This window comes from Vipera ursinii (assembly GCF_947247035.1).
Source record: "Vipera ursinii genome assembly, chromosome: 3".
NCBI lineage: Eukaryota > Metazoa > Chordata > Lepidosauria > Squamata > Viperidae > Vipera > Vipera ursinii.
This window is the reverse complement of record NC_139516.1, coordinates 67,546,154-67,573,729: the sequence shown is the minus strand read 5'-3', so window position 1 is coordinate 67,573,729 and position 27,576 is coordinate 67,546,154. Positions and strand designations below refer to the sequence as shown.

The 27,576-nt window shown below is 35.4% G+C and overlaps 1 protein-coding gene across 2 annotated transcripts in view; it reads left to right on the top strand.

The window, feature by feature from the left end:
* The window catches only part of KANK4 (KN motif and ankyrin repeat domains 4), a 67,099-nt gene extending 40,046 nt beyond the window's left edge, over window positions 1-27,053 (top strand). For both annotated transcript variants that reach the window (XM_083359903.1, XM_083359902.1), the window contains exons 4-10: window positions 4,420-4,531; window positions 8,804-9,031; window positions 10,313-10,400; window positions 13,546-13,765; window positions 17,380-17,522; window positions 20,085-20,285; window positions 23,925-27,053. In XM_083359903.1, the coding sequence (XP_083216029.1) occupies window positions 4,420-4,531; window positions 8,804-9,031; window positions 10,313-10,400; window positions 13,546-13,765; window positions 17,380-17,522; window positions 20,085-20,285; window positions 23,925-24,026 (1,094 nt within the window). In that variant the 3' untranslated portion in view covers window positions 24,027-27,053. The remainder of the gene's footprint in view (window positions 1-4,419; window positions 4,532-8,803; window positions 9,032-10,312; window positions 10,401-13,545; window positions 13,766-17,379; window positions 17,523-20,084; window positions 20,286-23,924) is intronic.
* Window positions 27,054-27,576: the final 523 nt, after the last annotated feature.

Below are 27,576 nucleotides of genomic sequence, written 5' to 3'. Positions count from 1 at the left end.
GATTTATTTGTACATATTTATAAAAAAAACTAGCATGAGGCAAATGGTGGAAAAACAAGCAAAACTTATGAAAAAAGCTTAGGTGTAGAAACTCTGGAATATTAAATGTTTTTCAAGTAGAACAAGAAACCTATACTAATTGGAATGCTCATTGTAGTGCATGTAGGGCTTAATAAGTCAATAATCCTGATCTTGAGTTGGTAGCAATCTGGGAAATCATCCCTTTCACTTATTGAGTTCAAGATTCTCAAATTCCCTCTGCATATAAACAGGCATACATCATGATAAAAGTAGGTCAATGCAAATAGTCTTTGACTTACGGTGACAACTGAGCTCAAAATGTCCACTGCCAAGCAACATAGTTGTTAAGTGAGTTTTGCCCCATTTTACAACCTTTCTGACCACAACTGTTAAGTGAAACACTGTAGTTTTTAAGTTAAGTAAATCTGGCTTCCCCATTCACTTCACTTGTCAGAAGGTCACAAAAGGTGATTGCACGACCCCAGGACACTGCAACTATCATAAACCCGTGCCAGTTGCCAAGTGTCTGATTTTTCATCACATAACCGAGGTGTGTCTATGCTGCAACGGTTGTAAATGTGAAAAATGGTTAGGGTTAGGGTTACATCAGTCACTTCATCAGTGCCACTGTGGCTTTGAACAGTCACTAAACAAATGGTTGTAAGTTGAGGAATACCTGTAGGACAAAAGTGATTCTGCCATAAGCATACTAGAACGGTCAACAGATGTTTGGGAACATTGGCTCTTGAGCACCATGGCTACTTATCTCTGTCAAAGCTTTGAATGTCATGTAACTTGTCCTTGACTCCAGATTTTGGCCTCCTCAGTGTTGCTGGACTGAGCTGCCATCTAAGAAGCCTCTTTATGTAGAATAGAGAGGGAGCTCCATTTTGTGCTTTGCCTTAGGTAGCAAAATACTTGCTTTGCCCCAATGCCTACTATTGTGCCAAAGCTGTCAAGCGATCTTGATCCTGACAGTTTAAAGTCTGAATGTAAGGTTTGTCACACGTAAAACAGCAGCAGCAAAGTCACTCTCAGATTCTAGTTTTAAATCTCTTGTGATAATAGAAAAGCAACCAAATAGTCTTCCTTTTCTTTCATGCGTTATCAACATTCTAATTTTTGCCATGCTATCTCTGAATGATCTGGGCTTTCTAGTTTGCTGTCTCAGCTGGTGACAATGTGACCTAGAGAGCTGAATGTGGCTGACAAATAACAGACTTTGGCATTTTCAGAAGCCTTGTACAGATCCTCAGCCGTACATCTTAATGAACAACAAGACAGAGAAAAGGCCTTATTCCTGTCCCATTTCACAAATTTTTGTTCTCGTAATTTACGCAGTATAGGATGTCCTTTTCCAGGCCTATTGAAAGTTAATTCTCATAGTATTCCATTCTGTCTCTTAAAATTTCCTGTCAAATGTCGTAGTTCAGTTTGACATTAAAAAGGTGAATGTCTTTGCTTTTGTGCCTAAAATGCCCAAAAGGAAGATATTAAACAGACTTGGTAGTCCCAAGGGTTTTTAAGTCAGGAAAACAATGAAGGGACAAAATCCTAAAAGGAAGGGAAAACTCCTTCAATTTTCCAGTAAGGACTGAATCAGCTCAGGTACTGTGGAATTCTGACAGACCTCCCCTCCACAATGAATAGATCTCTGAGAATACAGATAGAAAAACTGTGGGAAATAGGGAAGGGATTTTTATGTTGGACACATCATCCCTATTCAATCAGTTCTTTCATGAATGGTGCAGAATTGAGGAGGGATCACTTGGTCTCCTTTCAATCTCACTTCTGCCCTTTTACACATAAAAGGCTTAAACATGGTATAAAAGAAAGGCTACCACCATGCTATTTATTCATAATATAGTTTCCAGTGGTTCTGGAAAACTTTGTGCCTTTATATTGTGTAGAGATATAGGTAAATTCATGCCTGTTTTTCTGTTTTGTCTCCCTGCATTTTCTGCTTTTGCCTTGCTTTTGCCAATTAACTGTTTTGGTGTGTGCTGATGTTTAATAAATAAACATCAAGCCATGTATTTTTTTTCCTACCCGAATTGAGTGGTATGTGCTTGCTCTGGTCTGGATAGGGGGATTGAGCATGCTAGCTGAACATTAGGTTGGAACATTAAAATAAGTTCCCAACATTTTAGGCCGTCTAAAGTGATTCTAGAACCCTGGCAAATGGTGCATACTTGGTGATACTACCAAGTATATTGTCATCCCCATGTATAATCAATCATAGCACATGATATGATATACAGCAAGACATTTTAGCAAATTCAGAAAGATCTTCTGGAATGTATAGGCCACCTACGGAGTTCAGAATGTGACCCATTTGAAGATTTTCAGTGTGATGAAGAGTTAGGCAATTTGTTGTCCTCTAACGATCTTTTCCACCAATCTGGCATCGCCCAGATATTTTGGATTTTAACTCTTATCAACTTTGGCTGATAAGAGTGAAAATCCGAAATACCTGGGCAACACCAGATTGCTTGCATTTGTCTGAAGATGTTAAACCACACAACTATCTATTTTTGTGTTTAAGAGGAAAATCCTAAGGCAATTAATGCTGAAAGAAAACTATGCACTAAGTTTGTAATTTGAGTATAAAGTTTTAAATTTCGGAACTTAAAACCACGTAGATACATTTGAAAAGAAAGAGTCTTAATTGTGCTCATAATTTAAAGTCACAATTAATTAGCTCAATTCAATAATCCTTTGGCAAGAAGAACCAGTAACCAATTTTTCATACTGAGACCTAGTGCTCTATTGTGGAGATAAGCCAATTAATTCCTTCCAAATGTTATGTACTGCCATAGTCATTAGTTTTATTTTGGCCCAGATTGGGCTAACATAGGTAACCCCATGTAGCTCTTACAGTTTTTCCGAGTAGAAATGTCCAGAAAATACAATCCAACTGCTTGTTACAAACAACCAAAGAGTGTCTTGTAGCAAAAGATATGGTTATTAGCATTTTATACTAAATGTGAACTCTGGTAGTCTTTTTCATTGTGGATAAGAGCCAGTTTGGTCTGTTGGTTAAGGCACCAGGCTAGAAAGTGAGATACCATGAGTTCAAGTCCTGCCTTAGTCAAGAAAGCCAGATGGGTGACCTTGGGCCAGTCACTCTCTCGCAGCCTAACCCACCTCACAGGATTGTTGTTTTTGTAGGGAAAATAGGAGAAAGAAGATGTGTTGGATTGTTTGTAAAAATAATAAAGATGGGATACAAGTAAGTAAGTAAGCAAGCAAGCAAGCAAGCAAACAAACAAACAAACAAACAAACAAACATTATCTAGAATATCTCAGATTAGTTGCCCTGGTTCTGCAGTTGGCAATTTGTCATCTGGAGTAGGTGTAGCTCAAGAAATGCACTTGGTGGTATTGATAGACAATATGATACCTTCTCGAGGCACCTTAGACTGATCATGGGACAACATCCTTCACTATGTCCAAAGGCAACAGACTGGAGTCTAGACTGGACTACTTTGTGTAGATAGCTGGATGTCTAATATCTCACTGCTGCCTAATACCACTCCCGTATGCTTCCTTGTTGCCTTTCAGAGAAATGCTGTATGGTGAGAACTGTTGTTGTTTGATTCAGTTCTTTTCCTATTCACTTACAGCTCTTTCTCAGCCCAATTGGAAAGATGACAATTAAAAGTTAGCTTGAGAAATGAGTCAAACCATCAGTGAGTCAATTCAGGGCAATGGGGGAAAAGGGGAATAATGTCTGTTGTCACTCATAGCATCTTCCATCTGAACATGATGCTTCAAATTAGTGCTGTCTCTTAGCAATGACACAGGTAGATTTTCTCCATAATAATCTGTCCTTACACTATGGTCTTTCAGGGATTCCAGTTGCCCAAATCATCACCAATTTAACAGAGCCCACCCACCTTGCTACTAGTTGTCCTCCTCTTTCATCCCACCTTCCCAGCAATACAGCCTTCTTCAGAGAGCTACGTCTTCCCCTAATGTGTCCAAAGTAAGACAATTTGAACCTGGTTATTTGTACCTCTGGAGTGATTTGTTTAGTGACCCCTGTGTTTATTTCTTGGTTGCTCACAGTATCCTCAATTCTTGTTCTTATGTTGTCACAATTCTTTGTAAAAGACTTCAGCTGCCATAATGTGTTTGTATGACTCACTGTAGAGAACAACATGGAAGATTTTTCTACCGCATCTTCTATGTTAGCTTGAGAGTTCCTGTATGTTGGGAAGAATGCATGATGGCTGCGTGAAGTCCTGACCCACCTAGGAATGTCCATCGTGAACATCTGGCATGGGGGAAAAAATGGCAGTAGAACTCAACATTTGCAACATATATGGTAATATTAAGAAAGAGCGGTGATGATAACATTTTTTATATAATTGTTTTAAAACTTATTTCCATCAGAAATCTCTCCGAGCACAAGTCTGAAATCTATTATGAAAAAGAAAGAAGCTGGTTTCCACGAAGGAAGTAATGGCACCAAAAAGAACCTTCAGTTTGTTGGGGTAAATGGTGGGTAAGCATCAGTGGAAGGGACAAGATTGCCTTTTCATTTATAATGCTTCATTGCATGTGTACCCAAAATGATACGGACATGTCTGATTACATGTAACTTCATTTATTCCTCTTACACTCTACTGTGGATTAGATCGCTGTCAAAAATTGCCAAGAAGCAATAAAGAGAATGTAATTAATAGAACTCGTATCTTCCTGCTTCAAGCCTAATGTGATTCCTTGCTTAGAGATCAAGGAGAAGCTGAGCCCATGCTTCAGAAAAGAAATGATACTCTTTCCAATGAATGAATGAATGAGTAATAGACTATGCAGTAAGCCTCAATACAGGTAGCTTTCAGGTTATGATGACAATTGGGACCGGCTAAGTGATGGGGTTGTAAAATGCAGCGTCACATGATCACATCATGAAACCCTGACAATTCCAGCAATCCTGATTGCCATAGTTAAGCAAGGACTGCACAGGTTGTTAAGCGTGGATCTCACATGACTGCAACTTCTGATTTCCTGTTGGCTTCCCGATCGACTTTGCTTGTGGGAAGTCGGCAAGGAACATCAGAAATTGTAATCACAGATATCGTAACTGACTACAGGAAAACTCTGAGGATTGCTCATAAGTCCCTCTTGTTCAGCGCCATCACAGGTTTGAACAGCTTCTGGATGAGAAGTCATAACCTGTACACCACACTATTATTGTTACTTTATTGTCTACATTATGCATTACTTACTTTATATTGTCTCACATATCTTGTGCCACACTGTTATTATATTTAGCCTTCAGTTTAAACTTCTTCCTCTTTGGATTTCTACACTTGGCAATGGTTGAAGGAGTTTATATGTGGCTACGTAGGGGCAAATGGCCATTTATTTCTGTATCAGTGTAATCAGGATTACAGTAATGCTTTCCTTTTCCTTCCAAGAAGCAAAACAATCACTGCTGGAAACAAGAAAGTTAGGCAAAGACAAACATCAAGAGGAAGAAAAAGTATCTGAAGGGTAGATCTAATCTCCTAAACCAACAACTAATGTAGACATATACAGCACAATACTAATGGACCCCTGGAGATCCTAGGCTGCATGTAGCACCCCAAATTGCAGTCTCTAGTCAATGAAGTCTTGCTTCCCCAAATATTAATGCAGTATTGTCCCCATCCCAAAGATTGCTCACTCCTGTTTGTGCCCCTCTTCCTTTGCCATGAGTCCCTGCCTCTAGCAGATTATTCCAAGACTTCATTTGAGCAGAGGAAACAGACTCATTTCTGCACTAGATAATAGCCTGGTTTTTTTGGATTGGGTGTTGCTCCTCCTCTGCATCTAGGACAACTTGCTCTAGACATCTCACCATGGCGAACTTGCCAAAGGACAACTCATTGTGGGACAGTTCCACGCAGGATAATTCAATGCGATAAATGTTATCCGCCACTATTTCTTTGATATTATTTCCATTTTTGTCAATGGAAATAATGTCAAAGAAGCAATAGAGGATAACATTTATTGTATTCAGTTATCCTGTGTGGAATTGTGTCATGGCAAGTTGTCCCACGGCCAATTGAAAGTGATGAGTTGGCTGCAGTGAGTCATCCTATTTCCCCCCCCCACTCCTCCTTCATAATGACTAGGAAGAAATAGACAGTTATTGTGCCTTGACATACCGAAAAAGCAATCTTTAAATGAATGTCTTGGGCTGTTTACTAAATACTAATCAAATTCTTCCTGAATCTGGATATAATTGTTGATACAAATCTCTTCCTTGTGCTTTTACTAGAGTAATGATGTAGGGTTGGAGCAATCCAGGAATGTGTGCCAAGGCATTAAATAACTAAGGCATGGTTTATTGTGAACCACAATAGCATTTTTTTTAAACTTTTGGGGAAAGTCTTTGCAGAATAATCTCAATCTGGTTCCATTTAATATCACTCATTAAATAGTTAAAATTACTTCTTCATTAACAAGTGGGCTCATACATGGAAATCAAAAATATCATTTTTGTCGTATTTGTGGAAATGTTTCAGATTATTTTAGTAGAATTAGGTGTATACAAACATAGGTATGATTCAGTAAACTACAGAATTATTGCTTAAGTTCACACTCAGGTAAGTTAGTCACCTAATTCAGATGAGCCTACTCAACAGATCCGATGGGAATGAAATTTTGTGGTTCAAAAATTTGAAAGTACACAGTACTCTTAATCATTGGTCATAACATTATGATTACTTCTGTACCTAAATTGATGTTTTAGGTGCCATACTGCAACCAATTAATTATGGCATTGGGAGAAATTTAATTTTTCTTTCATTATTCTCATTTTTAAATGTACCTCCATATCGAGTTTTAGCCATATGAATTTTTCTAGTCATAGCATCATCAAACATACAAAAAGAAGTTCAAGCAAACATTGATTTCTTCATGAAGCAATAAATACAAGCTAATTCCATGGTTTACTGTAAGGTTCTCCTCACACTAAAACCTTTTAATGCAACTCCTTACAATTTAAAACAAGTATTGTCAAGACAATTCTGCTAATAACAATTAATTTGCAAATTCAGAACCATTTCCCTTACATTTACTTTGACCACATTTTGCAGACTTTCAGGAACAGCCTGTTGTAGAGAACCGTTTTTAAAAAGTAACTTACTGATGCAGGAATAGAATAAAATAGAATAACAGAGTTGGATGGGACCTTGGAGGTCTTCTAGTCCAACCCTTTGCTCAGGCAGGAAACCCTATACCATTTCAGACAAATAGTTGTCCAATCTCTTTTTAAAAACTTCTAGTGTTGAAGCACCCACAATTTGTGGAGGCAAGCCAGATTAATTGTTCTAATTGTCAGGAAAATTCTTCTTAGTTCTACGTTGCTTGTCTCCTTGATTAGTTTCCATCCATTGCATCCATCTCCTTGATTCAGTTCCAGGAACTGCTAAGCTTGTAAGCCGCCCTGAGTCTTCGGAGAAGGGCGGGATATAAATGGAATTAAAATAATAAAAAAACCTGAAGAACATAATCAATAAAGAGCATAGTCATACAAGGGCTAATGACTTTAAAGTGCTCTGACACAGAGGTGGTTTTGCTTTAAAAAATGCACAAATGACTACCAGTGGCTGCTTGTCTTGATCACTATCTGCTAGATGCAACATGCCTTGAATGTCAGGCTGTTACAGAGAAACTGGGAAACCTCCCCCTTCCCTGTTTGAGTTATCTGAATGTATCTGGTTGACCTTTTTGTGGCCTAGAATACTCATTCCCCCCCCCAAGCAAAATTATGCGTTATTCAAATATATGCGCCAAACACCTCTTCTATTTATTGTTACATGGAAGCAGTAAAAAGGAATGTCAGAAATGCATAGATTAACAGAGTGAATTTTTATTCAAGGTAAAATGGCAGTGTTGCTTTGACATCAGCAATAAATAACAATGAGACAGATGTCTGTCATGTGTATTTCCAGGTAAAACAGCCGCTTCTCCCCCCCCCTCCTTTTTGGCATTAGCAGTCAATAGACAGACTGTGTTTCTGGGAATTAATTTATTCTGTCAATAATCATGGTAGCTCCACTTTTGTGCTCATTTCCTTGGAATTAACTGCCATTCAACTTAGGCTGAGTAAATACTTGATTGCACACACTACTCTAAGCCAAAATATGATTTCTTTTTGTTCAGAATGTTGCATGAACTCAGCCCCTCAGATTTTTAATCTTATTGGCTTAGCAATTTGTGTGAATCCTGGCAATTGTGACTTACTGAACAACTGTGAATAAATAAATCATACAGCGTATAAACTCAGCCACCTAATACTTCTGCATGAATAGTACTGCAAACTATTCAGAACAAGCTCTAGTTAAAAAGTTACTATAATTCTTACAAGAGGATTTTTTCTATCTATTGTCTATATCTATCTATCTATCTATCTATCTATCTATCTATCTATCTATCTATCTATCTATCTATCAATCTATCAATCTATCATGTATCTATCATCTACAGTATCTCTCTCTCTCTTTCTCCATATTAGCTTAAGTGACTCTGGCTGCTTTACAATAAAAAATATTTTTCAAGTCAGCTCTGAGTTCCAAGTTATGCTAATTTCAGATATATATTTTATTACTATGAGCAATATAAAAATTGACCAAGAATAAGTCAAAGAACATACGTATCAACTTCTTTGCCTCCTAAATCCACAATGTCTTGCATAGAATGAATTTTAGAGTTAGACATTTGGGACTGACTACTCAATTTGCTTGTCAAAAGAGAAACTTAAGTCATGTCTGGTGTCCATGTTCAGTTATGAAACCACATCCAGTGAAGATTCTAGCTGTGAAGAAAACTCCTTTGAAGGTGATTCAGATAATGAGATGGACAGAAAACATGGGAATGAAGAGCAAAGTTGGAGGGAAGATGTCAAAGAAGGTGAACAATCAACATCTGCCATTCCTCAAAGTGCAAAGAAGGACCGTGATCCAGAAAAACTAGAGGAAACCACACAATCAACAATGCAAGAAAAAGCTGAGCGGTAATTACAGCTTTTGTGTTTAACTTCAAGCAACCAGTCCGCAACAATTTGTGTTTCATAACATTATCTGCAGGTGAAATATATAGTGAGAAAAATAATATGTGTTCATATAACAAAAAGTTAGAACAGGGATGATATTTATTGATACAGGTAGTCCTTGACTTATCAACATTCATTTAGTAACTGTTCAAAGTTGCAACTGCACTGGAAAAAAAATGACTTATGACTGTTTTTCACACTTACAACTGTTGCAGCATCCCCATGGTCACATGATCAAAATTTGGACGCTTGGCAACTGGTTCATATTTATGGCGGTTGCAACGTCCCGGGATCATGTGATCACCTTTTGCGACCTTCTGACAAGCAAAGTCAATGGGGGAGCCAGATTCAATTAATAACCGTGTTACTAATTTAACAACTGCCTCAATTCACTTAACAACTTTGGCAAGAAAGGTAGTAAAATGTGTCAAAACTCACTTAACAACTGTTTCACTTATTAACAGAAATTTAGGGCTCCATTGTGGTTGTAAGTGGAGGACTACCTGTATTGTTTGAGCAGATCTTGGGTTTCATGTAAAAAGTATATTTAAGTCCTTATATTTAATTACAAAGCTAGCAATATATTTATAAGCATCTGTTTAAATTAGCAGAATTAACTTTGGAATAGTGATGCTGAGAAAAAAAAGGCACTTTGCACTCTAATAGAAAAAAAAATCAGATGAGAGAATTTAATGTTTAGCCTTTGGGACACCTCTGCTCTATCAAAGCCTTGAGCCATTCTGTAGACAATGCCACCTTCATGTATGCAGTAACTTACCAGCAGTTATATAATTCTTGTGAAAAAACTTTCTCTCAAGGAAACCCATGATAAACTGGAGCCCTGCTCCTAACTAGGGAGGGTGTTGTGTGTATGAAAATGATGAATATAATCTAAGGAAAATTTGAATCTAGCATGCTTCACTCCATTGGATTGTGGCCAGTATTGTTAACATACTTATGGTAGGGAAGATTTAAATTCTTGCTGTAGCCCTAACTGCTGTTTCGACTTTCTGCTTTGAACTTTTCCAATACATTAGGAGACTTTTGTGTACAAAGAAGGGCCTTAATAATAAAAGTAGCATTGGTAGTAAAGGAATAAAAAGAAAAGTTACTTAGGGCTTGAGAGATTCATAATAAGGTCCCCTTGTCCATTAACATAGCTATATACTTTTTCCAATTCCCAATCACCATTCCTTATATATATCTTAGGTAAACACAGATAATTATGTTTTTCATTTTCAGATTTAGACCTTCAGGAGATTTTCTCAAAGGGTGCCAGATCTTAAGCAAAAACATGTCAGAAATAAGGACCACAAAGGACAAATTCCTGGTATTCCTATTTTTTCCTCTCACTTGCATTTTAATCATGTGTTTCTTTTTATCTTTCTTTAAAATCTTATAATTTACATTTAATTTTATATAGGAGCACTAAGTGTTAATAGCCATAGGAATTTTGAACTTCCTCTTCTCAAAAACCACATTGCATTTTTGGGTAGAATTTAATGACTAAGTTAAGTGTAAGTGCAAATAACACATTCATAAATATATGAACTCCATGTTATCCTTGTGAGTGACAACAATTAAGTTCTTTTGTTAAAAAATGCATTGCAAATCTCACATTAGAACATGTTGACCCCCAACCTTTTCTTAGCTACAAAGAAAATGAGGCTGCAGGAGATTGCAACGTGAGATAAGGAGAGAGAGAGAGAGAGAGAGAGAGAGAGGGGGGGGGGATCAATGTCTTTTGTTTTTCTTTATTGGATAATGTGTAGCTAAGATCCAGATTTGGACTACAATTCCTTATGTGTACAATGTGTGCTTGGTTTCTTTCAGGAAAAGTTAAGCTGCACGCCACAGAATTTTTTAGCTAGCATGAGCCCTGAAATGTTCAGAAATGCTGAAATTTGTGGTATGAACACAATAGGAAAACACAGGACATGGAGCCTTTTAAAACTTACATTGCATTATATCTTTTATTATATGACAATGTATGTTTAATCATTATACACATATACACATATTATCCCATCTAGCTGAGTACTGATTAATATTATTACAAAATTAGTTCCCACCCCTTGCAGAACAGGCCCTCCCAAAATTTTTATACTACTAAATCTATTCCCAAATTGTTGACCTGCATTCTTTTTTTTTAATTAGAAAATTTTATTAAATGTACATTTAAAAACAAAAGTGGACATGATTCAACTTCCCTGGCTACAACACTGCTATTAGTATTACCTTATGTTACAGAAAGTAAAACAGAAGCTTAAAATACATTCTATGACAGGACAGGGTATAACAAACTGTATACATAAGATCTGTAAATTTTTTGGTAAACTGTCTTCCAGTCGTCAACGTTATATTTACATATCTTTCAGTTGTGTCCTGTTATAGGTGCTAATAAGAAGTTCTTAGGTTATCAACTAATCAATCAATAGTCATCTCAGCGATCCTCCTTACCAATTGTACAATTTTTGCCAAATTTCATAATACTCTGTTTCAGTTTTATTTTTAATCTCTAGAGTTAACCTGTCTATTTTGACGCAGGATAAAATTTTATTTATTATTTCTTCTTCAGTGGAGGTTTCTTTTCTTTTCCATTTTTGGGCATATGCCAATCTTGCTGCGGCTAAAATATGCAATAGTAAGTAGAAAGATGCTTTGCTGAGTTTATCATTAATAATCCCTAATAAGAAGGTTTCTGGTTTTAAATCAATTTTTTGTATTAATGTTTCTTCCAACCAATTTTTTATTCGCTGCCAAAATTTTGCACTTTTGAACATTCCCACCACATGTGATAGTAAGTCCCCGGAAGCCTTCTGCATTTCCAGCACGTCGGTGAGATTTTTTTACCTATTTTTGCTAGCCTTGTAGGGGGAAGGTGCCATCTATAAAACATCTTGTACAGATTTTCTTTATAGGAGGTGGCTAGCGTTAACCTCCTGTTTCTATCCCATAGTGATTGCCAATTATCTAGGTGTTGACTTGCATTCTATATGTTATGTTAGTGACAAAGAAGTTAACAGGAAGAACGATAATAGTAAGCCAAAAAAAATCCCCACCTGTCATTGTAATCTATTTGTAGAAAGTTTACCATGACATCTGGTTTGTCCCAAATCATCCCAAAAGTTATAGGATGCAAAAGTTGTTTTTTAATAGCATCGCCTATCAATTGTTGTTTAATTAAATATAATAAATTCTGACTCCAAAATAAGTCTATCTTCTGAACAAAGTGCAAACAGAAATAATTGCCAGTAAACTGTAATAACTGTAATGTTTAATATATACACATAGATATTGCCTAAAATCTGAATGGATTGAGGCAATGTATGCATTTCAGAAGTAAATAGCATTATTTGTAACATTAAGTCTGTGTCTTAGGAAATAGTGAAAAGATATTCTGGTTATCTTCTGCATTAGGAAGGAAGTGAAGGCAGGCCAACAACTTTCAATATAACTGGTTTTTAAATTATAAGTAAATCATTTATTAATTAGGTTGATATCCTACCTTTATTTCGCACAATTCAAAATCACCTAAATCCTACTATTTCCCCCATAACCACAGCTCTATGTTGAAGGGTGGGCCAAGAGAGAGTGATTGGCTTAAAGTCAACCAACTCACTTACATGTCTAACTAGATAACTAGAATTCCTGGTCTCCTCGTTTCTGTTCCAGCATCTTAACCCCAACATCACTGACTCTAAAATATTTTGGTTTACTTATCTGGTAGCAGATTAGTTTTAAAAAAATCCAGCTAGGTAAAATACTGAAGATAGAGGTGTCATAAATTAATCATCAATTCAAGCAATGTAGCTAAACACAATGACACTATGAACCCTTACTCTTCTTCATCCAATAATCTTAGGGGATACATCAGAAAACAAAAACAACAGAAAGCATGGAAAATGATCCATTTAGAAGAATTAGGTGGGTGTCAAATGAACAGAGAGTGTAAAGAACTCTTCAGAAAATATAAAAAGTTTTTGGGGAAAAAGAGAAATCCTCCCAATAATTTAATTTCCACAATAGAGCACGAAGACGTGCTAGACGTGCATAGTTTATTTATTTATTATATTTATATGCTTTCCATCTCACTGTTGGAGAGACCCTGGGTGGCGTATAAAAACACTTAAAATTAATGAACCTGAAATAGAGAAATAGTTTCTTAAATATGTACTCTGACTATATGATACAATTGAAGGGACAACTCTTGAATATATTCCCCTCAGAATTTAATGAAAGGAACTTTCTAGTAGAAAGTTGCAAGCAATCCAGTTATTTCAGATACAATATTATTCATAGCTTTTAAATAAAGCCATAGATTTTTCCCTAATAAATAAAAAACCCATTTATTCCCAAGAGGTCAAAGTGAGATTCTTGTGGTTTGGATTGGAAGTCAAAAAAATAAATAAATACAAACATGGTTGGATAATTTACAAACACCATTAATCTAAATCAGATTCTGGTCTTTTTAGAGGCATGTATTGAGCACTGTCTGTCAGGAGTGGTTCCGGATCTCGAGCAGGAAATCGTCTTGTCCTGAAATTGTTGCAGCTTACCTCCAGGAGATTGAGGCGGTTCATCCCCACCTACAGAGTGTCATTGTCAATTTAGCTGATGGAAATGGCAACACAGCCCTACATTACAGTGTTTCGCATTCTAACTTTTGGATTGTGAAGCTTCTTTTAGAGACAGGTAAGACTCCCTAATTTAAGTTTTGTTTCCATTGGCTGGCCTTTGAAAAGTCCCACAGAATTGGCCTTTTCCATTCCAATTTATACCACCAAATCCAGTGCCATAGATGCCTGGTACAAACTGCCATGATGAAAAATGACCAAATGTTCTCTCAACCCCTCCCCTGCCTTTCATATTTATTTCCCAATGTTGGACCTGCATATATTGCATCACGATTTTGTGACACATTTTGGTCATCACTGTGGTGGATGTTCTACTAAGTTTGTTTTCCTACATGGTATACTGTACATGGAAGAAATCAAAGGCTCTTTATCTATTTCTGTTGTCTGTCATTCCAGTCTCATTTATTACTATATTATATTCTATCCTTAGGCTTTAGGTGTTCAGTCTTTAAAATTAGTTTTTAAAAAATTTCTTTAGTAGTAATAGAGAAGGAAAAGGGAAAAGAACAAAATCCAAAGAAAGTTACAATGCAAATACAAGCATTCACCCAAAAATGCATTAAAAAGTGCTTTAAAAAGTTTAAAAATCAAGAGAAAAAAACAAAGTATAGTCTAATATATTGTTATAACACTTAAGAGTTTCAGTTCTACATGTACTGATATAATGTAAGTATTATTCAAGTGTGTGGATTTCTAATACATTTATATAACTATCATTTTTTAGGTTTTAGCTTTAGGTATTAACTTCAGGTTTTAACTTTAGGCTTTCTTGACTTATGCTAGAATTTTTTTGTGGATTGAGTAGCCTAACAAAACAAATAAATAATCATGAGAGTCTTCCCTTATTGTATTCCTGAGAATCAGTAGACTTGACAAAGCAGACATATGATTGAACTTCCACAATCTAATTTTGTTGAAAATTGTTTCGTACTTTAGGCATCAACCATATTCCCTACTTATGTTTAGCAGCTGAAGGTGAATGAAACTTTTTAAATATTTTATGGCATTTGGTACATTGAGTATAGGAGTACATGCAACAAAAGTACATATTCTATGTCAAGAATTGAACTAATATTTCATAATTAGGAATTGTTACTTGTAAGCTTTTAAGATTGTAAGAGAAGTGATCGTTGGATCAAATAGAAAAGTCTTGTGAAATTCTCATCCAATAAACATGAATGCATTTTCTACTGAGAAGAAAGAAGCTTTGTTACTATTGAGTTGGCATGACAATCTATAAAATGTTAGGAAAGTGGCATATTATCATAAGTGTCTATAAATCAATTGTTGCGCTAAAACTTCCTAACAGCTCCAGAAGATTCAAACAAGGCTGTTTTGTTCTGCCAGTAGACTGCCCTCGGGCAATTATGTTCAGAGCTACACATGGACTTTAAATACTAAATTGTTTCAAGTCTTTATGAAAAAAAGGAAGAATGATCTAAAGTTCTAGTAATGATTCAGTGCTTAAAGGACACCCTGTATTTCTCTTCTCTAACTGACTGCAAGCAAATGTCTTTATCATCTTTGCTTCTTGGGATAATTTCTTTAAAAAGCACGTATTCTGCTTCTGAACTACCTTTTTCTTTACTCTTTACTCTTTACTCACTATAGTCTGTTCTTTTGTTCTTTTACTTTGCCTCTTTCTTTGAGGAATTCTACCCCTGAAACTATGGTTATTTGAAAGTTTAGCAGAAAAAAAAGCATGGTTGGATGGATTGCATGTATGATGGTTAGGGCAATCAGTATCTGATAAGAGTACAGGAAATACATGGAAAATGTAGACGTTCAATCTGACATGATGGATAAAATCTAGTTTACATCCTAAAAGATTTCGGTGAGTTGGTTCTGTTGGACTAAATCTGACTCTAATCCATATTTGCCTAATGAAGGTAACTCTTACTTGTTCAATTACTTCCTATTTATTATTTTTTGTCCAGAATCCAACTGTATGGAAACATATTCTGAATGAAATTGCAATTCTGTTTATTATCTCGGCATATTTTCTTGGGTGATGTTCAAGTTGGCATTAATTGTCTAAATAATTTTGCATACTACTGACCTCTGCTGACCAGAGATAAAAAGTGTCACTATTACTTAGGGGCCTATTTATGTTTGCAAAATATCAAGATCTTATATATCAACAAAAATATTCTGAAAATACTTTACAAATGTGTTCAAAAATCCTGACTAATAATTACCCTTCCTGGGATGAGTTGAAATGGTAATCAATAATTCCTCATTATGCTATTCATTTAAGATGCCTTTTTATGCTTCTGTGTTTGTTGGAGGTAGATTCTAAATAAGGTCAAAGGAGTAAAGTTGATGAAGGGAGAGAATACAACAAAATTTTGAGAAGTTCCCATTATGATTTTCCCATGGTCTGAAAAAACATGTGAGTATTGTCCCAAAGATGCTTTTTAAAGAGGCAACTGGACTTTCTTTGTTTTTCTTTGAAGACATTTCATTTCTCATCCAAGAATCTTCTTCAGAAAATCCAGCTATCTCTTGAAAAAGCACCTTTGGGACAACATTGACCTTGTTGACTGATAATTTCCATAAACGTGTGAATATTGTTTATAAAATCTATCTTGTAAATTAACTATCTTAAAATGTAAGCAACAGAAAAGGCTTTCTTCATTAATGCAATTATCTGTACACCTTCTTGGTTTGTGTAATGAGGAAATAGATTTGTACTAAATAATATAGTGAAGAATGCATCCTAAATTGGGGTCAGAGAGGAATACAGCTACACAACTCACATAGCAACTATAGGTCCTGCTGCCAATGCTGGCCAAGACCGAAAGGGTTTCTTCTTTTTATAATTCTCTCTCTCATTCGGTGCAACAGAACTGAGAAACCATAGTCTATCAGCTCTTGTCTCTATAGATGTAGATGCTGAGGACAAAGATTATTCTCCGTACATACATGATACTGAAATGTGTATTAGGCAGAAGTGAAGCTACCTGTTGACTTTGAAGGAAGGAGACAGATAACAAAAACCAGATTGTGGTCTTTTCTGTGGTGTGAAGGGCATCAATATATGGGTACAATAACTGACATTGTTTTTGTTAGAAGGTGCTAGGACATGTGGAATCTCCTTAGAAGGTCAGAATGTAGAGGTTCTGGGTTAGCCCACAGCAAGGTCACTCCATGTTGTAGTTATTAGGTATCCTAAATATCTAATATTCCTGCATGTGAATGCATTGCTTTTGTAAGCCTTGTGACCATTTTCAAATGGTACAACCTTGTGAACTTTGGGGTTTCATTGTAGTTATGCATCTAGTGAAAGATACTTTGTTGCATCTATCCCCAGTTGCTTTGGCTGCTAATTTAATTAAGCATTTCCCCCACAACATGTGGGAGCTCCTTAGAAGAATGTAGACTTCCTATTTCTACTTGTCCTGTTCTTGCTTCTTTTAAATCCTGTTGATTCTTGTTGGTGGAAACCTTGTTGGCAGTAACACCATGGAACTTCTTCTAGGTACAATAGTCATTCAGCTGAAATGAAACCTCTTCCTCTCTACGAACAGAGTTACTCAGTGGAAGAGCAGCTCAGTAGAGGAGAAGTAGTTCAAACTAGGTAGGCAGGATCAGGTTTTGACACTAAAAATAAATCAATTTTGGAAAGTCTTCTCCAATTACTGATATCTAAATCTTTGTTTTGTTCTTCAGGTGTTTGTGATGTGGATTATCAAAATAAAGCTGGGTATACAGCAGTAATGATCACTCCACTAGCATCAGCAGAGACCAAGGAAGAAATGGAAGTAGTCAAGAAGCTCTTGCAAGAAGGCAATGTCAATATAAAGGCTAGCCAGGTATATTTAATTTTTTTGTTATTGTTAACTCCAAAGGCTACTTTGATGATGTTCTCCAATAATGTTTCATTATTTGTCTATTATTAAATCATGATATGCATGTATCATCTAGGACAAAGAACTCCAAAATAAAACCAGGGAAAAAAGAACAAACACTTTTTTATACAGTAGCTAAGAAAACTGAACACGGTTACAGTATTTAGAGATGTTTTGGTGTTAAATGATGAAACTCATCAGATCAGAACATCCTTCTCTAGTTAATAGAAAACAGCATTAAACTTTCATGAGTAGATCTGGAAACAATTTCATCACAAGGAATCTAATCACTGAGGGGCCAGTACTAAAGGGTTCCTTCGATTGGAACATAAAATGTGAAGAGCATGAATCAAGGAAGAATTTAAATTGTTAAAATAGAAGTGAAGTAGACTAAATTAGTTATTTTAGGAATAAGTAATCCTAGGTGGATTGGATCTGGTCCATTTTACTAATCGCAAAATTTGCTGAATGCAACTTCTACAGAGTTACTCACATAGGTAATTAGAATTAAGAAATTGAGGAACTTAGAATTACATCAAGGTTTACATTGGGTGAATGCCATAATGCTGCAGAAAGGTTTTGTGGAGATGCTTTTGGTTCAATATGTGGCTTAAACCATGTAAACACACATTCTATTTCTAGTCTTAGACATTAACAGATGGATTAACATCAGCATAAATAAAATTGACCCCATAATAATAGTTAAAAAAAATCAGAAGATGGAGATACAATCTACTAAGGGTTTTTAGGTACAGATTGTGAAACAGATCACAAATAATAGTGATTAAAAATAATAGTAATTAAAAATCAGAAGATGGAGGTACAATCTACTAAGAGTTTTTATAGGTACAGATTGTGAAACAGATCACAAATATACGGGTATACAGGTTATACCTATATAGTTGTGGTCTGAAATCTCTTTGAAAATTAAAGAGATTAGCTATGCTATCAAGATTTCATTTGGAGACTATACAATCATATAAAACTGTATATTCTGTATTGTAATATATATATATTATATATTATATAGTATATGTAATATATATTACATTATATCATTAGAAATGATATATATATATATATATATATATATATATATATATATATATATATATGTAACATATATATGTAACATATATTATAGAATATATATATATGTATATATTACATAATATATTATACATTATATATTGTACATATAAGATCAATATAAGGACCCATTGATACACAGAGGTGGGCCTATGAAAACTTGATGCCACTAGCTCGGTGCTGCTCTCTTGCTTGCCCTCCTGCCCGGCTCTCCATCCAACGGCCCCCTATCACTGCCCCTCTCTGACAGCCTGCTCACTTGCTCATCCGCTCACTTGCATGGCTTCCTATCTGGTGACCGCAGCGAGTTAACCCTGCAGTGACTTTCCTGTGTTGACATGCGCTGCAAAGAAATGGTGGCATCAAGTTGGCAGAAGGGACTTGGTGGTGACAAGCAGGATGCCCCAAACTCGCTGCACCAGGCTCGTGGGTGTTGAATTGTCCCATTCTGCACATAGGTTATGCAAAAGAGAACCTAGGCACTATGGGAAGAGGTAGGCACTGTGAAAACAGAAATAGGGGAAAAAACAAAGATTTCAAAGAAGAAAATATGCAAGTGGTTTCAAAAGGAGCTATCACAGTCAGGGAAAAAATGGGGAATGAATAGTCTCTGCAGCAAAAATATGTGATAATTGAACATAAACTTTCAACATCAAGTAAGAAAAGACCAAAAAAGAAATCTAAGTCAAAAATGTTAACAATAACAAGATGAAAAAAGAAGAGGTATTTTAAAGAAGAATTTTAAGAGGAATTACATGGACATTTGCTGCCAAAGTACTGTAAGATTTACACAAAGTAAATGTGGTTGAAGGAAAATAGAAAAGCTGTACCAAAATAATTTACACACAGGATTGTAGAATGGTAAATACATTTCTAGTCTGGGAATCTATTCAGGAACAATTTCACTTGAAATAGTTGAAATTTACATATGATAGGCAGTAAATTATTTGTAAATAAGAACAATGGTTGTCCAAGGTATAGATGAAATGCTAACTGTAGGTGATGAGGCCTCTAAAGTGACAAATGGCAAAAATGCCAAGAGCAAGAAATTTAACCTGGAGTAACTTGAAAATTGGAAAAAATCTGTCTATTTATCTATGCCAAATGAAAAGATGCAAGACAGTGTGCAGATTCGTGAATCATTGCACACTTTCCTAATGCAAGCAAACTTTAGATTAAAGTCTTATAAATATAAAAAAATAAAAATATATATGGAAAGAAAAAGGCAAAATGAAGATGCAGAGGAACACGACATCAGATGACTAGCGTAAGATGAATAATGGAGAGAAAGGGGGAGAAGATAATAACGTAATGTATATAATATATTCCAATGGACTGCTTACAGATTGGTATTTTACCAGTGAGGTTAAAGAGAATGAGTATGGTATAGTAAAACTGAGTACATGATATGTAACCCTCTTTAATGGTATTTTCTAGGGTGGACAGACTGCCTTAATTTTGGGAGTGAGCCATGATAGAGAAGATATGGTGAAAGCATTGCTGTCATGCAATGCCGAGATAAATCTTCAGGATGAAGATGGCCTATCACCATTAATGGTGGCTTCTCAACATGGTAATTTGGAGATGGTGAAACTTCTTTCATCTCATTCAGGCTGTGATCCTACATTAGTGGACAAGGTGAGAAAAATAAGATTTTTCCTCACATATTTTGGGCTGTGTGCTCCATATGAGTTCTTACTTACAAAATTATTTGTACTAGGGCTGTTTCCATAATGACAGCTATTTGAAAGGGTGCCCAGTTGAATGAAATTTGTCATGCTTTTGATTTAATAAAAGTGTGGTTATTTTAAAAGATCTGGTATAGAGGTCTTTTTGGCTTAAGATTATTCATGTTTTAACAAGCTTTCTAAACATGGTATTATTGGCAATCTGTTAATACAGTATTTACATTTTTTTTTACAGAGAACAGATATTGCTATATTTTCACAATATTATATTGTGTGCTTTTTAAAGCTGTTTGCTTGCTTCTTTTGTGTCAATTATAAAATTAAAAACAAATAAAAAAGATCCTGCAGTTTCAGCCATATTGAAAAATAAGCTTGCTAGGAATTAACCCCAGCAAGTTTCAGTTTAAGAGTTTAGGAACCAGTAATATGGATGGGGTATTTTTTTCCCTCAGAATGCAGACATTCTTATAGAAATCTATGTTATTCAGATAAATCTGCTCTTGATTTGACTGTTAGATCCTTTAAAAGGGAGTACATTGTATAAGGGGTATAGTTCTTACAAATAATTATTTTACTCAGTCACAGATTGGCATGAGTTTGTGTGGATATAATACCCATAAACACCATAATTATATATGCACCAGTAATTTAAATCACATGGTGTAATTGGCATCATGATGGAGTAAAACAAGCATGCCAGCAAACAATTTTTATAGTATCTATAGATTAAAAATTCATGATATAACAAGATTGAGTATGTAGATATGCTTTCATACATGCTTTGTTTGAAAATACAGATTGCAAACTAAAATTCTTTATGGGTGCAAAGTAATACCCTTGCTAATTTCCCCTGCATTCTGAACCAAATTTAAGAATCTTTAAAATGACAATATATCAGTTATTATTTAAGATTTATCAATCCCCTATTTGAATTAGTTAAGTGTTGAGTGGACCTAAAATAAAAGATGATGTATATAGAACACTCAGCAAATTCAATGAAAAACTTCGTGAATAACTATTCATAGAACTAAACATAGAAATGAATCAAAAGATTTATCTAACATTTTACTATTGGACCATGCTGGCTTCCATGTTCTCATACATTATGTTGAGTAACTCTTTGTTTTACTCACAGCAAAAAAATGATTTACCTAGCTATTGATGGAATGTCAGTCTAGATTCTTTCAAATGTATTAATCAGAACTTATTAAATAACATCCATAAAACTGATGGTCAGTTTTCTGGGTGTGAGAGCAGTTTCTGTTCAGGAAAATAACTCAGCTAGACTAAATACATCCCAGCTTATCTTTTGTTCATAGTTTGATTTATGTTGGAAAAAAACTTTTGTTTACTTTTCTGATGGAACCTGAAGAAAAGGCTATAATTAGGTACAGATGAGTCTTATCAAGTTTGGACTCATTGCGAAAGTGCCTGGTTTGGAAGCACAATATGCAAACTAGGTCTAAGGCAGGGCAATGATTTATAATGTGCCTGTAATTTCATAAGCAGTGAGGCAGCTGGAAACCATCAGCATCCTTCTTCAGAAATAGCTCATGTTTATTCTATATCCAGTCAGTGCTATTGAAATAAAGGAGCTGTTCCATTAATTAGCGGTCCACTCCACGAGCAGAGGACTGATTTTGTAAAGAGATATATGGTTCTGTAAAAATCAAAATAAATCAAAGTATTTATCTAACATTTTATTATTGGACCATACTGGCTTCCATGTTGTCAAGCATTATGTTATTGAACTCTTTGTTTTATTCACAATAAAAATTTGATTTAACTAGCCAATGGTGGGCTGCCACTTTATGAATGAATATGTGTCCAGATAGTCCTCAACTTACAACAGTTCATTTAATGACCATTTGAAATTACAACGGCACTGAAAAAGTGATTTATGACCTTTTTTCACAGTTATGACCCTTGCAGCATCCCCATAGTCATGGGGTTTACATTCAGATGCTTAACAACAGCTGCAGTGTCTCAGAATTGTGTGATCACCTTTTGTGACCTTCTGACAAGCAAAGTCAACCTGTACTTCAGATGCCTAATTTAAAATATAAATTCATACCTGCTACCAATGATCCAGAACAGATAAAGAGGATGATGAGAGAGAGAGAGAGAGAGAGAAAGAAATGATATCAATAGAAGAGAATATTTGTAGCTCTGGATTGAATTATGGGGTCCTTGGTGATCTCTGAGGTTGATTGCTTTCTATCAGGCATTTCATTACCAAGCTAGGTAATATCATCAGTGAGCACTGATCATGTTACCTAGTTTGGTAATGAAATGTCTGCAGGAAGATAACCAAGCTCAGAGAGCATCAAGGACTCCTCATATAGTTGATAGATAGGTGACTATTCTCCCATAGAAGCCCTAATGGGGTTGACTAATATATATATATATATATATATATATATATATATATATATATATATATATATATATATATATATATATATATATATATATATATATATATATATATATATATATATATATATATATATATATATATATATATGTTATTTGCCTCTAAGCCACAAGGTCTCTCTCGCTCTGTTAGCTTTTTTCTGCGAGGGAAGATATGTTTCAAATGTTAACTATTTAGATTACCTTGCTAGGCCCCAAACATGGGGCAAATCTTTATTTCCTGTTTTCAGCCTATCTTGAAGGCTATCGAACAGGCAACAGTCACACCGGACAATTCATATATTTGTGTAAATTACTAACAAAGAATTAAAGGGAAACTGAGATGCATTTCTGACTCCTTAGTCATCATCAGTCAGCTATACCCTTCTGAGATTTTGATTGCATATGAGGCAGTGTTATTTGCCTCTAAGCCACAAGGTCTCTCTCGCTCTGTTAGCTTTTTTCTGCAAGGGAAGATATGTTTCAAATGTTAACTATTTAGATTACCTTGCTAGGCCCCAAACATGGGGCAAATCTTTATTTCCTGTTTTCAGCCTATCTTGAAGGCTATCAAACAGGCAGTAGTCACACCGGACAATTCATATATTTGTGTAAATTACTAACAAAGAATTAAAGGGAAACTGAGATGCATTTCTGACTCCTTAGTCGTCATCAGTCAGCTATACCCTTCTGAGATTCGAACCTGGGCTGATTGCATATGAGGCAGTGTTATTTGCCTCTAAGCCACAAGGTCTCTCTCGCTTTGTTAGCTTTTTTCTGCAAGGGAAGATATGTTTCAAATGTTAACTATTTAGATTACCTTGCTAGGCCCCAAACATGGGGCAAATCTTTATTTCCTGTTTTCAGCCTATCTTGAAGGCTATCGAACAGGCAGTAGTCACACCGGACAATTCATATATTTGTGTAAATTACTAACAAAGAATTAAAGGGAAACTGAGATGCATTTCTGACTCCTTATATATATATATATATATATATATATATATATATATATATATATATATATATATATATATATATATATATATATATATATATATATCACATCATAAATATACAGCTTTAATTATGGGTATGTCTGCTATCTGGAAAAAGTGAAGAGTTTAGGAGAGCTGGCACAATAATCTCCCTTTTTTTGTTCTTCATTATGTAGGCTGGCAATTCTGCTTTGTCCCTGGCTTTGAAATCTGCCCACATGGAAATTGTAGAGTTCCTACGGACCCACATACATCATACTCAATCTCTGAATACATAAAACGAAATGGAAAAACTGTATTTGATTGAATGAGAAATTCACAACAAAAGACCTATTGTATTAGCTAACTCTGTAACCACTTTATATGCCAATGATTTAGCTGATAACTACCGATGTATCTACTTATATAAAAAAGGAAATATGGCAATTTATTTGCATACATTCCTCATAAACGAATCGCTCTTCTAAGCTGCTTTTATACTCCTGACCTGTGACCACTAAAAGAAATGAGAATTAGATTATTGCATTGCCTTTGTATTAATAATTATTCTTCCCCCCCCCCCAAAATGTTGCCTTCTTAAGGGGGAGATGTCAGCCTATTTTTTTCATTTTTCAAATGTGAAAAACATTAAGAGGTTACCTGTGAAAAGCACTAATTATTTGTTGACTCTGGACATATGACTTCAGTTGCCTAGAATGATGGCAACCTATTTATAAGGATTAAGTGCTTCCAAAAATTTTATGAACACACCAAAGCAGTTCAGTGAAGATATTGTAAGATATTAGCCTATTTTGACAGTTTATTTGGATAATCTGATTCTAGATCAGTTTATATGAATTATCAGGATACCATGATCTAGTAAAGCAGATAAACTGATTACAGTCTTCCTGCAAGGTCACTCCTCTTGATTCTCTTATTGGCTTCAGCTTGAGGCTACCAAAGTTTACTTAATTCCAGAAATCAGTTCATTGTTGTGGAAGGGAATTGGTTAAGTGCCAGATCTTGTTTTCACTAGAGAAGGGACTATTTAAGGAAACAGTTTGGGCTTGATCACAATGCTGACCAGAGCATTTTTACTAGTATAAATTGCATTGAAACTGTTATCCCTGAAAATCTCCTAGATCAGGAGTCCCTAAATCCTGAGCGGTGGCCTGTTTGGAATTGGGCCATACAAGTGGTGGGTAAGCGCATGTGCACACGAAACTCCATTTGTGTGAGCGGCACATATGAGCTTACCCACCACTTGTGTGGAATCATCCCTGCCCTCCCCCACACACACACTGCTGCCACTACCACTGCCAGTCCACAAAGCTGGAAAGGTTGGTGATCACTGACCTAGATGTCATGAGGCACTATCCTTTGAAAAAGCTTGTATAATGTTCCCATTTTGTACAAATTTAGAAAGTGGAGCTGGTCTCACAAGAAAACTATTGTGAAAATAGTACTCTGGATGCAGTGGTGAGATCTAGCCCGTCCTTGTCTTCCATATTCTGTATGCCTAGCTTTACAGAGGATAATGTGAAATTTTGATCTGTTTTTTGCCACTCTTACCAGAAACCATTACCTACTAGCAGTGCTTTTTTTGTAAAAAAAAAAAAAAAAGGTGCTGGAACTCACACACGTCATACAAGCCGCCTTGCCTACCCTACAAGGTTCCATCCAAAAAAGGTGCCAGAACTCTGTTCTGGACGTTCTATGACAAAAAAAGCCCTGGCTACTAGCATGGGCAGAAAAGCATATCATGATAGCATAGCATTCCTAAAATTAGGAAATTTATTTTTAGGAATGCTATGTTTTCATGCTATGCTCTTCTGCCTGTGCTAATAGCTTATGATTTCTGGGAAGGGTGACAAAGAACAGATCAAAATTCACATTATCCACTGCAAAGCTAGGCACAACCAGGCAGATAAATAAGAAGACATAGAATTAAAATGTAGACCCTCATTGTGAGTTCCTACAGTCCCAGAAAAATCAATTTATTGAATTAGCTGAGAATAGTGATCCTGCTTTTAAAATGAACGTCTAGTATTTTGCTCCTAAGGTAGATGATGTTTCTGAATTAGCTATAAGCACAGTAGTAAAGCAATACTCATAAAATAGATAATGCATGCTATTTTTTTAACCAGCTGTTTCAAAGCAAAATTCAGTTAATTTATAAGTTGTGCTATTTATTAGTATTGATTCTGGTAGGTACCGGTGATCATTTCTTTCTCAGCACGCAGTAAATATAGATTAAGATATCCTTTACATATTAATCCAGTTGACTTGACATATATGGCTGTAAGAACAAGTATTCAAAACTCAGTGCAGTAGTGGCCAAAATTGTGGAAAACTTTTGGGAAAAGTGTACAGTAGAAATGCCACCTTTGGTTAAGTTTCCACCAATTTTTCTTCTAATTTCTTTATAACTGTAGCCTTGTTCACTTAATAATACTATTTTACATTGCTTTCTGGACAACCAGTCAACTCTTTGCACCATTACTTTAATTTTATTACATTTTGCAAGCTCACTAAATGAAAGGGGGGGAAAAACCAACCAATTTGATAGTGTTCGCCTAACACACTGACAAATGTCCTCCTCTCAGCTTCAATACATTACATCAATAACTGAATCCTACTTTAATCTAATTGGCTCATTGCCAAAACAAGATGACACCTGATTGTCTCTCTAAACACTCATGCTCATTGGCTACAATCAGATGAAGGAAAGCTACCTGATATCAACCTAAGCAAGTTGTGCTTCCTTTGTCTGGTTATTTGGCTATAACTTTTCATAGAATACAGTACAAATAATTGAACAAACTCTGTTGCATTACATTCTTGATTAAATTATCTTTCCATTGATATATAATTTTATGGTACTACTCCAAAACAAAGTGGTGTTATTAGCCATTAAACCTCAAAAATACACTTTTCCCAAAAGGTTTCCAAAATTTTTGCCACTACTGTATATCAGACAGGGCCCGGAAAAAGGTAGATTAGAATCTATTATTAAACCCTAGCAGATCACCAGGTCAATGATTCCAAATGATTTAATAAAAATGAGACTAAATGCTTCTTCTGAAATTAGGGGATTAATGTTAAAAATAAATATCAAGAAACAGGAGTGAAGTTGTATAAAAACTCTAGTTTTGACATTAAAAAGAAATGCATGGGTTCATTTAAATCTAATTGAGCTTAGCTTGTAATAAAAATGTAAGTCCATATAAATAGCAATAGCCTGCCTATTTTGTATTTAGAAAAATGAATGTATTCAATCCAAAGGCACACATTATTTCTTATATATTAAAAAGCACAACGACTTTGTTCTCTGTCTGTTTGGAATGATTACATACACAGCACTTTTATGTCATGTCATTTGTATCTGATCAACCACTCAAAATGAATTATATTTTTCTCTGGAGGCTTGAGAACAGTACTGCTTTTTCCTTGGGGATTTATTTTTTGGTAAGTGAAGCACAAAGAGCAAATTAATTTAAACTTCCTTGCAAGGATGATTGTTGTTTGATTATTGTTTCATAATTGGGTTTTGTAGTCTTTCTCATTATGGCTTCATGTGAAAGGTGTTTTCGGGCAAATATCTGCTCCTTGGTTTCACTAAGCAAAACTCTTGGAAACCCCAAATTTGGGGAAATGAAATGTGATGTGATCCTTTAGCTGCTGCCTGATTCCATTTACTGAGTAGCCCACCCAAAGGGTAACTAAAATGTACAGGCAGTCCTTGACTTACAACCATTTGTTTAGTGACTGTTCAAAGTTACAATGGCACTGAAAAAAACTGACTTATGATTGGTTTTCACACTTATGACCATTGCAATGTCTCCATGG